Source organism: Phasianus colchicus, chromosome 12 (assembly GCF_987193195.1).
Source record: "Phasianus colchicus chromosome 12, bPhaCol1.hap1.1, whole genome shotgun sequence".
NCBI classification, from domain to species: Eukaryota; Metazoa; Chordata; class Aves; order Galliformes; family Phasianidae; genus Phasianus; species Phasianus colchicus.
The window spans coordinates 14405782-14418445 of record NC_143447.1 but is presented as its reverse complement, the minus strand read 5'-3'; the positions used below and the strand labels follow the sequence as shown (position 1 = coordinate 14418445).

Here is a 12664-nt window from a genome sequence, read left to right as displayed (position 1 = left end):
CTAAGAAGCCACTTTATTTGCATGACGCTGCTCTGGAGGAAGCTCTCATCTTCACAGTTCATGCAAATGAACACCTCTTTAGCAGTTGCTATTAATACAGCTCCCACTATTAATACAGCTCCCACACAGGAGCCCTTGAGTCATAATATTCTGAAACTCTGAACTTAAAGAAAATGTCTCAAGCAGGCAACCCAAAATGTTTAGTCAAATCTGATAATGTCCTGATGTTCTTTCATAAGCATTCTCTGTCCTCCTTTTCTGGCTTCCCAACCATTTTGGTGTTATCTTCTCTAGCACCAGTTGCAGAGCGGCAGCCTGAAATTTAATTCCAGCAGATCTCACACAAGGCTGTTTTCTATAATTGCACTCTTCTTCCCCAAGTCTTTTTCTGTGAAGACTTTTTGCATGCTATGCAATGATTTTGTGCAGTTTGATGGTGTTGCCAGCAGATTGTGGGTGGTTCATCAGCAAGATTATAATTCTGGAAGACTGCTTTCCAGAGCCCTTGCCAAAAGATCTTTATTCTTCTCTGAGATCTTGCACCACTTCCTGGCTTCGTCTTACATGCATGCACGGCTCCTGTCCCTCCTCTCTTCTGCCTTCCTTCCCTGCATTAGAGATTGTCACTATAACATGACATCATTCAGAAATAGAGGCATCTTTTAAAGCACGTTATCTGGTGTAAACGTGCGCATCTTTATTGAGTAAAGTTGTCTATTCAATTTGTAAGCAACCATGACTTCTGCAAACAAGTCAGTGAAAGGAAGTCAGCATGAGCACAGCTCCACGGGTCCTCTTAGCCCAGCAGTCTCATGGCCACAAGCAGATGGCTTGGGAAGGCAAGAAAAGGAAAAGCATTGATGATATCTTCCTTGAGATGCTTGCTCAGCCTTCAGCTAATTTCCTCTGGGTGGGTTTTACTGACCCAGCTCAGAGTTGAACATAGGTCTGAAAGTGCAGACTGAGATTGATGGTGGAAAGGGGTTTGAGGGGTTTGCTGTGAACATGAGGATGTGTTTCTTTTAAGTATCTAGCCACATCCCTCATTTATAGCTCCCTTTGCCATGTGGTATAGTTGAATCATGAAAAAGTACTTGAAATTATTGGTGTATGATGGGAAGGTCTTCATAAGGAGTGCTTATGGTATTGAGCTGAGAGCTTCTAGGTAAGCACCTAGAGCTTTGGGTTGCAAAGCACAGATGTATCTTCCCCCAGTTAACATCCTTAATAAAGCAAGTAGCAATTATCTGAATTCCAACACTGAATATCAACCATAAATACTTCCAAAATGTTTCCAGTGTTGTACTGTGCGTGGGAGCAATGCAAGGACTTGACGTGCAACAGATGCAGTCAGTGGCTTTAAACACTTCTTTGTGCCATCTGAGGTTCCTGACGTTTCACAAACCATGACCCAGGGACACTTACACTTGTGCTGCTCATTCTGTAGGCTCCTGGATTGGATTGGAGCATGCTCTGGCCACATCCCCTCCATGCGTGGCCCACAGGGGAGGGCTGAGAGTAGGACTGGTGCAGCACTGCTTTGGCAGATCTGTGCTGATGCAAAATTTCCTTCAGACTTATGTTTCCTGGACAGCCTTTCTGGTATTTAGAGGTCTTTTATATGCCATAGCTGACAAGAAGATTGATTTCTCTGTATTTGCAAAACCTGCAATTGGCCCATGAGATTGCAGAGAAAAAATAACAAAAGCAGTATTCAAAATGACAACCAAAATATTTGCATTCTGTATTTGCATTGCTTATGTCTTTCCTGGTGCAACTTGGGATTCTTTGGGGGTATGGGATTTGAAAGGTTTTCTAGTCAAAGCACTCCTTGAAGGACCCTGATTTGAATGAATCCCAAGTTAGCAGCAAGACGAGCTTGTTTTTCCTTCCAGCCTCTTTCACTGACTTGCTGTGCAGCTTTTAAGAATGTGACTTCCCTTTCTTATTTTTCCCAAGCGTAGCCTGAAGTTATTAATTCTTGTGTGGAGGAGACTTTGCGTGATTAAATATTTGTAAGGGGCTCTTTTTCTGATTGTGGGGAGAGAGGTACCAGCAAATACTAATAATTACTAACACAATGGCTGTGTGATTACTTATGCAAAAATGACTTCGCTGTGTCTCAGCCCTGTGTTCCCAAAAGCATCTCTCCTCACTAGGAGCAGTTTCTGTTGTATGCTGGCAGGGTGGGATGGGTGTGAAGGAAGCATGGGCCGCCCCGCTACCTGTTTGGTGTGTTCTCACAGCCAGAAAAATACATTAGCAACTGCATTATTTCTGAGGGCTTTTTTTTTTGTGTGTGTGTGTGTGTTTGTTTTCATTTTAAGATATTCAGAAATGAGAGTATTTTAACACTCCCCTGTGCTGTAACAAGCCAATAATCACAGCCCTTTTCCTTTCTCTGCCTCTTTCGATGTTCCTAGTTTGAGCTGGTGTCCCTCTGGTGTGCAGTTCGCTGCCATGGGTCCTGACTTTAATTGTAGAAGGTATGGTATAAATAAATGTGCTGCAGCAGCAACCGAGTGCTGCAAAAACTGTGTTGTCAGCTTGTCATGCATTGCCTTCTCCTCTGCTGCTCTGGCTGAAGTGTGCACGTGTCTGTTTGCTTCATCTGCTTTTTCAGCCATGAGCTGTGGTAATGGGTGTCCCGAACTGGGGTATGGGTGAAGGCAGTGGCTGCTTTTTATGTTGGCTTTGGGTGTCCGAAAACCTTGCTTTTGGTTGTAACTGCTCTGCTCTGCGGTGATTTTAAGGCGTTTTTCTGCAGGCGCAGTGATTTGTGACAGCATAGAACACGTACAGCTGTTTCTATGATGTTGTGTTCTGGGCACATCTCGTGAGGAGCTTAGCTATGTGTTTGCTTACTTCCTGCACACTGAAAGCCTCCTTCAAAGAGGCTGATCGCTTTCTGTGAAAAAGAGTCCAGTAGCCACAGATGGACGTTTCCCAGGCACTCAAGATTCGCTCCTTCAGCAGGAGGCTCCAAAGTTGGAATTAATGCTTGTAGGTCAGATCTCTACCTGATGCCATGCTTTAACATAACTGGAAGCCACTCTCACGGAGTTTACAGCCTCTGTTTTTCTCTGTCAGCTCTTGCTGGGTGTGGGTAGAGTTATTGAAAATCTCTTTCTGGAGACTAGATATTGAGAAATAAGTTAATCTGTCCTTCAAGTTACAAAATTAATTCTGTTTCATCTACATACTAACAATTACAGAACAGTGTTAGCAAATGATGGCTATTTTATGGCTGTTTTGAACAGAGTTCTTTGTGTTACAACAAACTGCATTTTTTCTGTGCTCTGTAATATTGTTATTGTTATCTTGGGATAGAAGAAAAAATGTTCCTGGGCCCTAAATAATTGGTGAGAAAGAGACTCATTTCTCTTTGCAGGTGTTTCAGAATAAGCTTTATGGTGCCTGCTATTGATACGCATTGTTGAATCAAAATCTTTCTAAAGCAGATTAAATTGTAAATGCCTCATCCAGCCTTCTTTCTCATTAATCAGCATGAAAAAAGTCTTAAAAAATTCAATAAATCTTCTTCCTCAAGGCTTATAGCATTTTTGGCTTTGAAGTTGCATATTTATCAATATGGTTCTAAACGAATGCAGAAAATGAATCATTACTATGCAAGTCTACCTGAATTTAAAGCTCCTCTGGTTGTTCAACAAATCTATGCAATCTGTAGCATGTTTTCCCTTTTGTACATTGGTGCTAGTTGTTTGTTGCCCGCTTTGATGTCAATAAATCATGTTTCTTTGTGACTACTTCTTGTGGGTAGACAGAAATTGCTTTAAAATGTAATCAACCTTTATGTTACTTGCTCATTTTGATGTTATTCTGTATCCCCAAACTGGAGTACATACCTAGGCTGTATCTTGCTTCTCACCAACAGGATTTGTGCACGTGAGGTTGAACATCAGTCATGGAGGTGTGAATCTGCAAAACGTGCATATTAACCCTATATGGCAGTGGGCTTTTCAGTTTTGGCACGAGGAGCACAAGGATTAGAGGCAGAATGTGACGGCTAAGAAACATCAGATGGAAGTAGTCACGTTTTAAAAGGGAATTGTTTTGTGTAGATGAAAAGAGAGTGTATTAGCTTTATTTTCTGTAGAGGTCACCTGTCTATCAGCAGGTGCTGTTTCTACAGAGGTTGGCCAGACCTGTTATAGCTACCATGTTCTGCACATGAAAGGTTGGTGTTTTGAATATTACTGAGTGATTGTGTCTGGCTCCATTGATCAGAGCTGCTTCATCAGCAAATGATAAAGCAACACTGAGCAGCTGATGGGGAGAAAAAAACAAAAATTAAAGGAAAAACAGCTTTGGCAGAAAGACATTGTTGGTACCAAAGCTTTGTGCAGTGACAAGTGCTAAGTGTATTCAGAGGGTATGTCTGCAAAGATGAACATTACGTGCAACCCAGTGCTGATTTTGTGGGAGAGTGGTGGTCCAGGACAGATAGTGTTGTGCTATACATCTTGTGTCGCACAAGGTGCTGCTGTTTCTTCTGAATATAACGTAAATATAAATCTCTCCCCTGATACCTGCACTTGTTTCTTGAGAGTAACGTGCTGAGGGATAGCATCAGCATATCTCTGAGTGGTTCAGCTAGTGACTGCTTTCTGATTTACACTCAAAAGTGTTATGTGCTGCACGACACCAGTTGCTGAGAGCTCCTCAGGATCTAACCTGCATGTTTCTCTTCAGTTACAGCCTAGAAGGCCTTGCTGGAGACTCTGGTGAGAACAAGAAGCCCTCTGCAAACATGGAGGCTGCTTCTCTGAGCTCTAAGGACCTCCCACGGAGCGCACTCACCAGCAACCAGTGCGGCTCCCTGGTCTTGCTCACTGAAGAACTTGAGCAAGGGGAAATCAGAGACTATGATCACCAGGTAAACCTGCCCAACCATTACTGCATTTCTTGGAAAGTCTGCATCTACATTTTAAAAGTCCTTTTTCAAGGTGACAGTGAAGGCTTCTACCCTGTACGTGTGATATAATTAGCCTTCAATTTGAACACAGAGGAATTGCCACTTTGTTCAGATTTGCTGCTTGGATTCTTTGGAGCAGTACAGTTGGTGGATGACGTCCCAGAGTGGACAGAAATAAACCTTGTAGTAATTTATCTGTTAACATTTTAAGGTTAGCCAAAGTTTGTGTGTTTCTTTTCTTTCACAGACATAACTAGAATCAAAAGACACACAGCAACAGTTTAACAAAATTTTAATTGCACGTTAATTGCATTTAGCGTGATCTCTGGAGCAGAAGTCTGTGATATTAAGGATAGATGGGCCAAAACATTGTGAGATTCTCTGATTATTTTATTATTGCTTATTAAATAAGCAATTATGCTCTTAAATACTTTAAATACCCTTTATTTCAGAGCTTGGTGTTTCAGCCATGGTTCTTTCTGGGAACCTGCCAGAATCATTAGTCAGCCCACCTCTCTACCTCGTAGAGTCACTGCTGTCTATCAAGGGCAGTAAATGAGTCTTGCAAGTTCTGACCAGTGAGAGCTGGTGTGTGAAGGCTCTTATGTCTTCTCTTGCATTGAGGAATGGTATTTTGGAGAAGTATAGTTAAGCATCAGTTTTTTTACCGTGTTGAACCGCAGTGTTGTTACAGTGAGGAGCTAGAATCACAGCAGTAATTTCTGTGGCTTGAGAGCATCCACCTTGCAATTGCTTGCAAGAAAAGTTAGCAGCTAGTTTCTGTTCCAAAAGTAGTTGCCTTCTACTCAAAAGAAAATGTTGCATTTCAACAACTTGATGCTGCTTGCATTTTTGGTTTTTGCATTTTTCACCTGTGCCTTACACTGGGATTGTTTGAATTTCCAGAGTTTGAAAGCGAGAATTTCAGTAATTTGATCGTTTTTATTTTTTTCTGTTCTGCAGATCCATCAAGCACCACACACACAAGGATTTAATTTCTGCACTTCTTCCATTTCATCTTCACTGACCAAATCTGTGTCTTTAATGTCAATTAGTAAACCATCGCTGGACAGTGAGTAACACAATTCCTATCTCCTTCTCTCTTTTCCCATGTGTTATATCTACCTACCTTCCCAAGGCTCAATTTACTAGCACTTGCTTTTCCATTTCATGTGAAATATATATTTCACTGCAGAATGGAATTGTGAGGGGAAAGCCAGAACTCGTTCAGTTTAGATCCTTATTTTGTTATTCCCAATATATCCCTGCTGTTTCTAGTGAAGTTGCTTTCATTTGCTTCTTTCATAATTATACTACTGCTATGAAAACTGTGATGTATTGAGTTTGTAAAAAAAAAAAAAAAAAAAAAAAAAAAGTATGTTTGAATTTTGTACCATTTCAGAATTACTTCTTTTGATGTTGAGGTAAATTCCTCTTGGGATGTTGTTTTCCTACTTTTGAATTTTTTTAAAGTTGCTATGTGTCGTGGTCTCCTTGGGGGAGTTTGGTGCTATTTCTTTTGTTGAGGTAATTACCTGGGGGCAGATGGGTGCCATTTATTAAATCTCAGTCCTGAAGAAAATTGTAAATGTTGATTAGGGGAAATTTTTCAATTTAGTTTAGCCTAATTGAAGCAATAGAAAGCACTTAATTTTGCAGCTTCACTGAATTGATTCTTTCAACTGAAAAAGTCACTCAGAAGGCTCCAGCTGGATGTGCTTAGGAAGGGCCATGTTACACATGCTTTCATTTTATTAACTGCCAGCCAGAAAATGTATTGACTTTTTACATCACATCTTGTCAATCAGTGATGATTCCTGATCTTTTCCTCTTTATTAACGTGCTTTTTCCTTGAAGCTGTGCCGTACACATCTTTTTGCTGTTGCACACAATTAGAAGTGCAGGGCAGCAGCCTGGCCCAAGGCTCATGTGCTGTGATTAGCACAATTCTGCTTCCCCAACAAAACCGAACCACCACTTTTTTTTTTTTTTGTGTGGTCAGTTGGCCAAGCATCTTTCCATGCAGTCAGCAGATGGGCAGGAGGTTTACATGATGGCTGTACGCCCTCAGATTAGGCATTCAGATGCATTTTGGTGCTGTGCAGCTGAGGTTAATGGCAAGTTGTTAACTCGAATGGAAACATCAGGTGCAGATGGAGCTGTGTGGAGGAACCACAAATTCTGCAAAGCTGGGCATGGAAAGGTGCTTCAAAGAAAGGCATTTTATTCATCTAGGATGTTGGAAGAAGCTCACAGAGATTGTGTTTGTAGGAGACATTTCTAAATTCTTTGCAATCATTCTTCCATGATTAATAAGCATGTGGCTTAACAGATCTGGCCTCAGCAACAGTAACCAAAACACTGGCAAATCCATCCCATGAAAAGACAAGCTCCTGCTCCATGCTGTGGCTCATCTTCTTTCCTTCTGGTGCTGGAGGCTTTCATGATTTTTTTAAAAGCAACCAATTGATTGCCATTGCACACATTTGCTAACCAAACACTATGAGTAACTTGGCCAGAAAATGCACACTCGGAGGCTGAGAGCACCTAACAGGCTGTTGCTGTTCTCCCTCTTGCTTGACACTTTCTTTCAAACTCAGAGAAGGAGGGGTATGACAGTAGAGGGTTCACAGAATGGTTGAGGTTGGAATGGAAACTCTGAATGCCACCTGGTCCAGACATCTAGGGAAGGTTGCCCAGGACCATGTCCAGAAAATGTGGCTGGACCATGTCCAGGATTTGTGCCACTGCCTTGGAATAGGAGAAATTGCCACCTTGCCCCTCTTCTCTGTCAAATCACCCACATTAAAAATGTCATCGAGGCCTAAGTTGGTGGTAGACAAGTTTGGTGGTCCCACATTCCCTCTTTATGGTAAGCCTAGCCATTATGGTGTCACTGAGGTAGAAGGAAAAGAAGATATGAGATGCCTAGAGGGACTGTAGAAGAAATAGCAGGGTTAGTCTTCTGCTTTGGGTTACACATCTGTGAGTTTTGGAAGGCGGTGTTAAAAATGACCAATGCTTGTGTGCTTCACTTTTTCAATAGTTAGCTTGCAGCACCTCAGAAGAGCCTCATTTTTATAGCAAGGTGGTTTCTGAAAATTGCTGTTTTGAGGTGGTTGGAGCAAGCATCCAGAAGGATTACTCAACTTGACAGAGTCTCTTCCCAACTCTGACACTTTCCTAACTTAGGAAACTTCAGTAGATTACTTTTTCAGTCACTCTGAAAAAGGAGTAGAGTTACTTAGAGTTGTGAGTGCGTGTTTAGCAGCTTGGTGTTTTTCGTGAGAAGTTCTGGGAGTCTCAGTTCTTGTCACCTTCCTTTGAAATTTATGTTATTGCACCAGAATGCTTTTAAGCTATGCAGAATAAATCCTTCGTTTCATGGAGGTGTATCTAGGAAAATGTAATTATCTATGTTTCTACATTCCACTTGCATCGTTTTTATGGTAGATGCTTTTTAAAAAGGAATTCCCAACCCCTGCAAAAAATGTTTGAATGATAAGGGCAGCAACATGTTTTTCAGAAAAGTTTCAGAAATTAAATCCAGTCAAGTAAACAGATGGAGGATTTCTGTTATTGTTCCCATATTCTGCTCTAAGTATTGAGGCAGAAGCAGTTTCCAAGACCGAGTTTCTTACCCACACTCCATCTGATGTCTCAGATGTTCCAAGAGTTGCTGTGGCCATTCACTACTGTTAGTTTTTTAGCATTTTATGGAGGGAGGTCACAAGAGCTGTTGGCTGGAGTGCTCGGAAGACTGCTTTCAGCTTTGGAATAGCAAATTTCCAGTATGGAGCATTGTTATAAAGCCAGGAACTGCTATAAATAAAACTACTGAAATGGGAGTTGAATTGAACTGTGCTGGAGGAGGTTGTTCTATTTGCGGTAAAGTATTATTGTTCATCTTGACTTTTAGTCTAAATAGACAGTAGACTACAGAAGAAAGAAAGCATGGTGTTGCCTGGTCGTGTTCTTCAGATCTTGGATACCAGCTGAACTCCTCTGAGAGGCAGCCTAAACAAAATAAATGCCTGAGTCTTTTCAGAAGTTCTGCACTTTAAATGCCTTTCACTGGGTTCCAGTTTAGAATTGCTCTGCTTCATTTGAAGAAGTGTGCACTTGAGTTGAAGAAGCACGTATGTAATTTGAGTCAAACCCTTTTGGTTAATGGCATTTACGACTAATGGCTGAAGGAAATTTTCATGGCAGTTAGCTTTGCATTGATAGCATTGCATGGATATTCCTTGGATAATATTGTCATATTCTGAATTCAGTTTTGGTGTATGATATCAGCAACACAAAAAATTCTTACTGTTTTATTATTTTAAATTCTTATTTTTATTTGCTGAATAATATTATTGGCTGAAACGCCCTTCCCCTTCAAGGTGTATCACTTACATGACCAGAGGACAGATGCTCTCGTAGTGTTGGAGTGATGGATGTTCAGCAGGCTGGTTCTTGTCAGATCACAGCACAGAGGTTTCCACCTGTGATCATATGATGGGAAGTTTTAGGAAGTACAGCTCTGTTATCTCCATGAGAAGTGGTGTAGCAGTACCGGTGAAAAGAGAGGCCAGCTGGCTCCTACATCCCTTTTCAGAGAAACCTGTACTTACAAAGAATTTTTGTAAGGCTGATGCTGTGTGAGCTCTGCTCTTAAATTTTTTTCAACAGGAATTGCAGTAAACCATCCTAATTTACTAAAGTTTTCAGCCATGGCCATAAACAAATAGCAGCAATTCCCTGAAAAGTGTGCATAACAGTAGAAAAATATAACTTCAGAAACTGAAATAAGCAGAAGGCAGAAAGTACTTGAAAAAATACATTTGAACTCATTTGTGTTATCCTTCTGATGATGAGAGATTTGGTGTCACAGACTGATTGCTGAGTTTAGCCTGTATTTGGTAGACTCCTAGGCTAGGGCTGGGCAGGGTGCAGAGGGGCTTTTCTCAAGTTTAGGCATTTTCTTTTAAACGAGATAATGAGTTTTACAAGAAGACAGTAGAAGAGGTGGTTGTTTTTTCTGTTTTATGTTGGAGAAGAAAGTAAAGAATATTTTGGGCTCTTAGTTTTAAAGCTGAAAGCTTTGAAGGACATAACATTACTGGAATGTTGTGTTTTTTAAGAAATGGAAACAGGGAGAACTTCTCCAGGTAGATTAAGTTGACTTTTCAGATAAAGTATCCTTGCTATATCTGACAGCTGTGGTGTGTCATTTAACTGCAGAACGCATCATAAAACTGATATCTTGTGTTGTTTTAGTTTAACTCCCTGGCAGTTATTTCAGTGAGGCAGATAACCTTTCTCCATTATGAGTTCCTGTAAATGTATGTCAGCAAAATGTAAGGAAAGCGTTGAATGTTGCATTGTGCATGCAGTAAGACCTGCATCCTCTGAAACCTGCATCCTCTGCAATTCACGCATTCTCAGTTCTTTGTTTCTTGTGCCTCTTCTGAAGCCAGATGCTTTGCAGACATTTCCTTTGCTTTGTTTCTAGTTTGCTTTGGCTGCTTTCCTCTCCTTTTTATTGTTAAATACATTTTCAAGCATGCTCTAATGTCTGCTGTTAACCCACTTCTCAGCCCAGGGCCGGACTCGACCATCGAGACGAATCTCCTTCTCCTTCAGCATCTCTCCACTCATTCCTAAGTCTAAAACTCTCTTTTCTATTGGCTCTTCTTCCAGTGATGAGGAGGAGGAGTTGGATAGTAAGTAATCGTTTTCTGTGCATTGCAGCCATTATGGGTCTAAACAAAGGGAAATCTGTTTTTCTGCTTCAGACTTTGAAGTTTCACTTTGCAAACACTAAACTAACTTTTCTGTCGCATGAGATCTAACAGCATTATTTTAGTCCTGTATCTGAATGCTAACTAATGGCAGAATAAAAGGTTTATAATGCAGAGAGTCTTGTACACCAGCATTGCTGAATCTCATCCAGTTAGTTTTGGTCTGTATCCATTTGGTGAAGTTACCACCAGCCACTTTAATTGGCAGTGTCGTCATTACTTTTTTATAAAAAACAAAGTGCTTGTCTTGAGATTGTTGCAGCACGTGGAGTTAAGAGGAGGAACAGAACCTCTGTATGCAAGAAATGACTACATTGCTTGGTGGGAACAGGAAAAGAAAGAAACCCTGATACTAAATTCAGAAAAACCTGGTTACAGCTCTACAGTTGCCCTACTGAGTACAATGCAAGCCAAACGCCTAAGATCATCAAGGTGTTTGTATTAGGTCCCAATTTTAAAATTGGAATAATTTTGTCAGGAAGCTGTGAAGTGCTATGTGTGGTAGTTTTTCTTCCTGCTGCAGACTTCTTTGTTGAAAGTAAATCCAACTGAGGCAGAAGCTTAAATTAGTCATTTACCCTCCTCCTCTTTTTCCTCTTTTGTTTTTTCTTAAGTAGACATAACAAAAATATTGAAGGTGCTTCCTCTTTCTTAAACATGTTTTGTATTATTAGACTACTGAAATAAACAGAATGAATAACTCTCTATCTATAGAGGTAATTCAGAACTGGCTTCATCAGCTGGTTCTAATATGAGCTTCCATCCCTTGTATCCACAGTGGGAGGGGAGAAATTCCTTTCCAGTCCAACAGATTTTGGTCAGTTTTTGAACTGAGACCACTCAGTTTTTGAACTCCATCCACTCCAAATACCTGCTGCATGTGTACAAGTTTTCCTCCTTTCCATTGCCAGTCTTCACTGTGGATTTGTCCCTTGCTATAAGTTCTCTACTCTTCTTGGGTGTCATACCACCCATGTCATTATTTAAGCTCTCTCCTCCTCTCCTTTTGCTCTGTGCTCTCTTTAACAAAACTCACAATTTGTGGTCCTCACAATGGCAGGGGTGCCATGGTAAAAAATAAAAATAATAATAAAAAAATTCTAAGCTAAACTTTTTGATGTATTTCTTTTTAAGCATCCAAGCTCTGAAGTAATTCCTAGCAGTTGGGTGAGGGTACAGCAATTTTTAAGGGTATTTCTATTAGCCAGTATTTATCTTTGCTCCCTTAACTGTACTGCTGTTACTGACAGGTATTTGAAGTAAGGTCATATATTGTCTCCCACAAAAATGTTGTTTCCTTCACATGTGTTATTCCCTCATATTTGAGAGTAGTGTTGTGACTTTATATAAAGGTTGGTTTAGCTACAGGTAACAAGGTCCACTTGGAAATGGAAGTTTTTCATATAAAAATCCCAGAGATACCTATTTCTTTCTTCACATCTTCAAGGTTCATAGAGGATGGATGTGTTGGTGTCATCAAGTATATAAAACATGGTTTTCAGATGGCTGGACAAGCCAGACTGCATTTGCAAAAATGTTTAATCGTTGTGATGGAGCCTTTGGATTTCTTGGCCCAGCGAAGCTGAATTACTGCCTGCACCAAGGGTTTACAGTATGCTAGTCCTATTGCTGCTTTCTGCATAATGGACCGTGAGTGATTATTTCAGTTCCAGCCACCACGTGAAGTAATTTTGAATAGTTATGCTTAAAAGATGTTTAGATAAGTACACCAAAGTTTGGCTGCTGACACAGCAATGGACAGTAGCAATCCTGACCTTAAAAAAAAAAAAAAAAAAAAAAAAAAAATACTAGCTTCTTCTGTGGGCCATGAAATCATTTTTGGCATTTCAGTTTTGTACCTGGCCATGACAGGAAATGCTCGTGCTGAATCTGGGAGCGTGTCCTTTTTTTATGCTCATCTTCATGGGCTATGGGCTAT

General features: G+C 40.6%; 1 protein-coding gene across 8 annotated transcripts in view; it reads left to right on the top strand.

The window, feature by feature from the left end:
- AKAP13 (A-kinase anchoring protein 13) overlaps positions 1–12664 on the top strand; it is a 195501-nt gene that overhangs the window by 149077 nt on the left and 33760 nt on the right. For 6 of the 8 annotated variants that reach the window (XM_031587751.2, XM_090149022.1, XM_090149024.1 and 3 more), the window contains 3 exons: positions 2424–2486; positions 4714–4897; positions 5900–6008. In XM_031587751.2, the coding sequence (XP_031443611.2) occupies positions 2424–2486; positions 4714–4897; positions 5900–6008 (356 nt within the window). The remainder of the gene's footprint in view (positions 1–2423; positions 2487–4713; positions 4898–5899; positions 6009–12664) is intronic. The other 2 variants (XM_090149025.1, XM_090149028.1) reach the window with 1 other exon arrangement.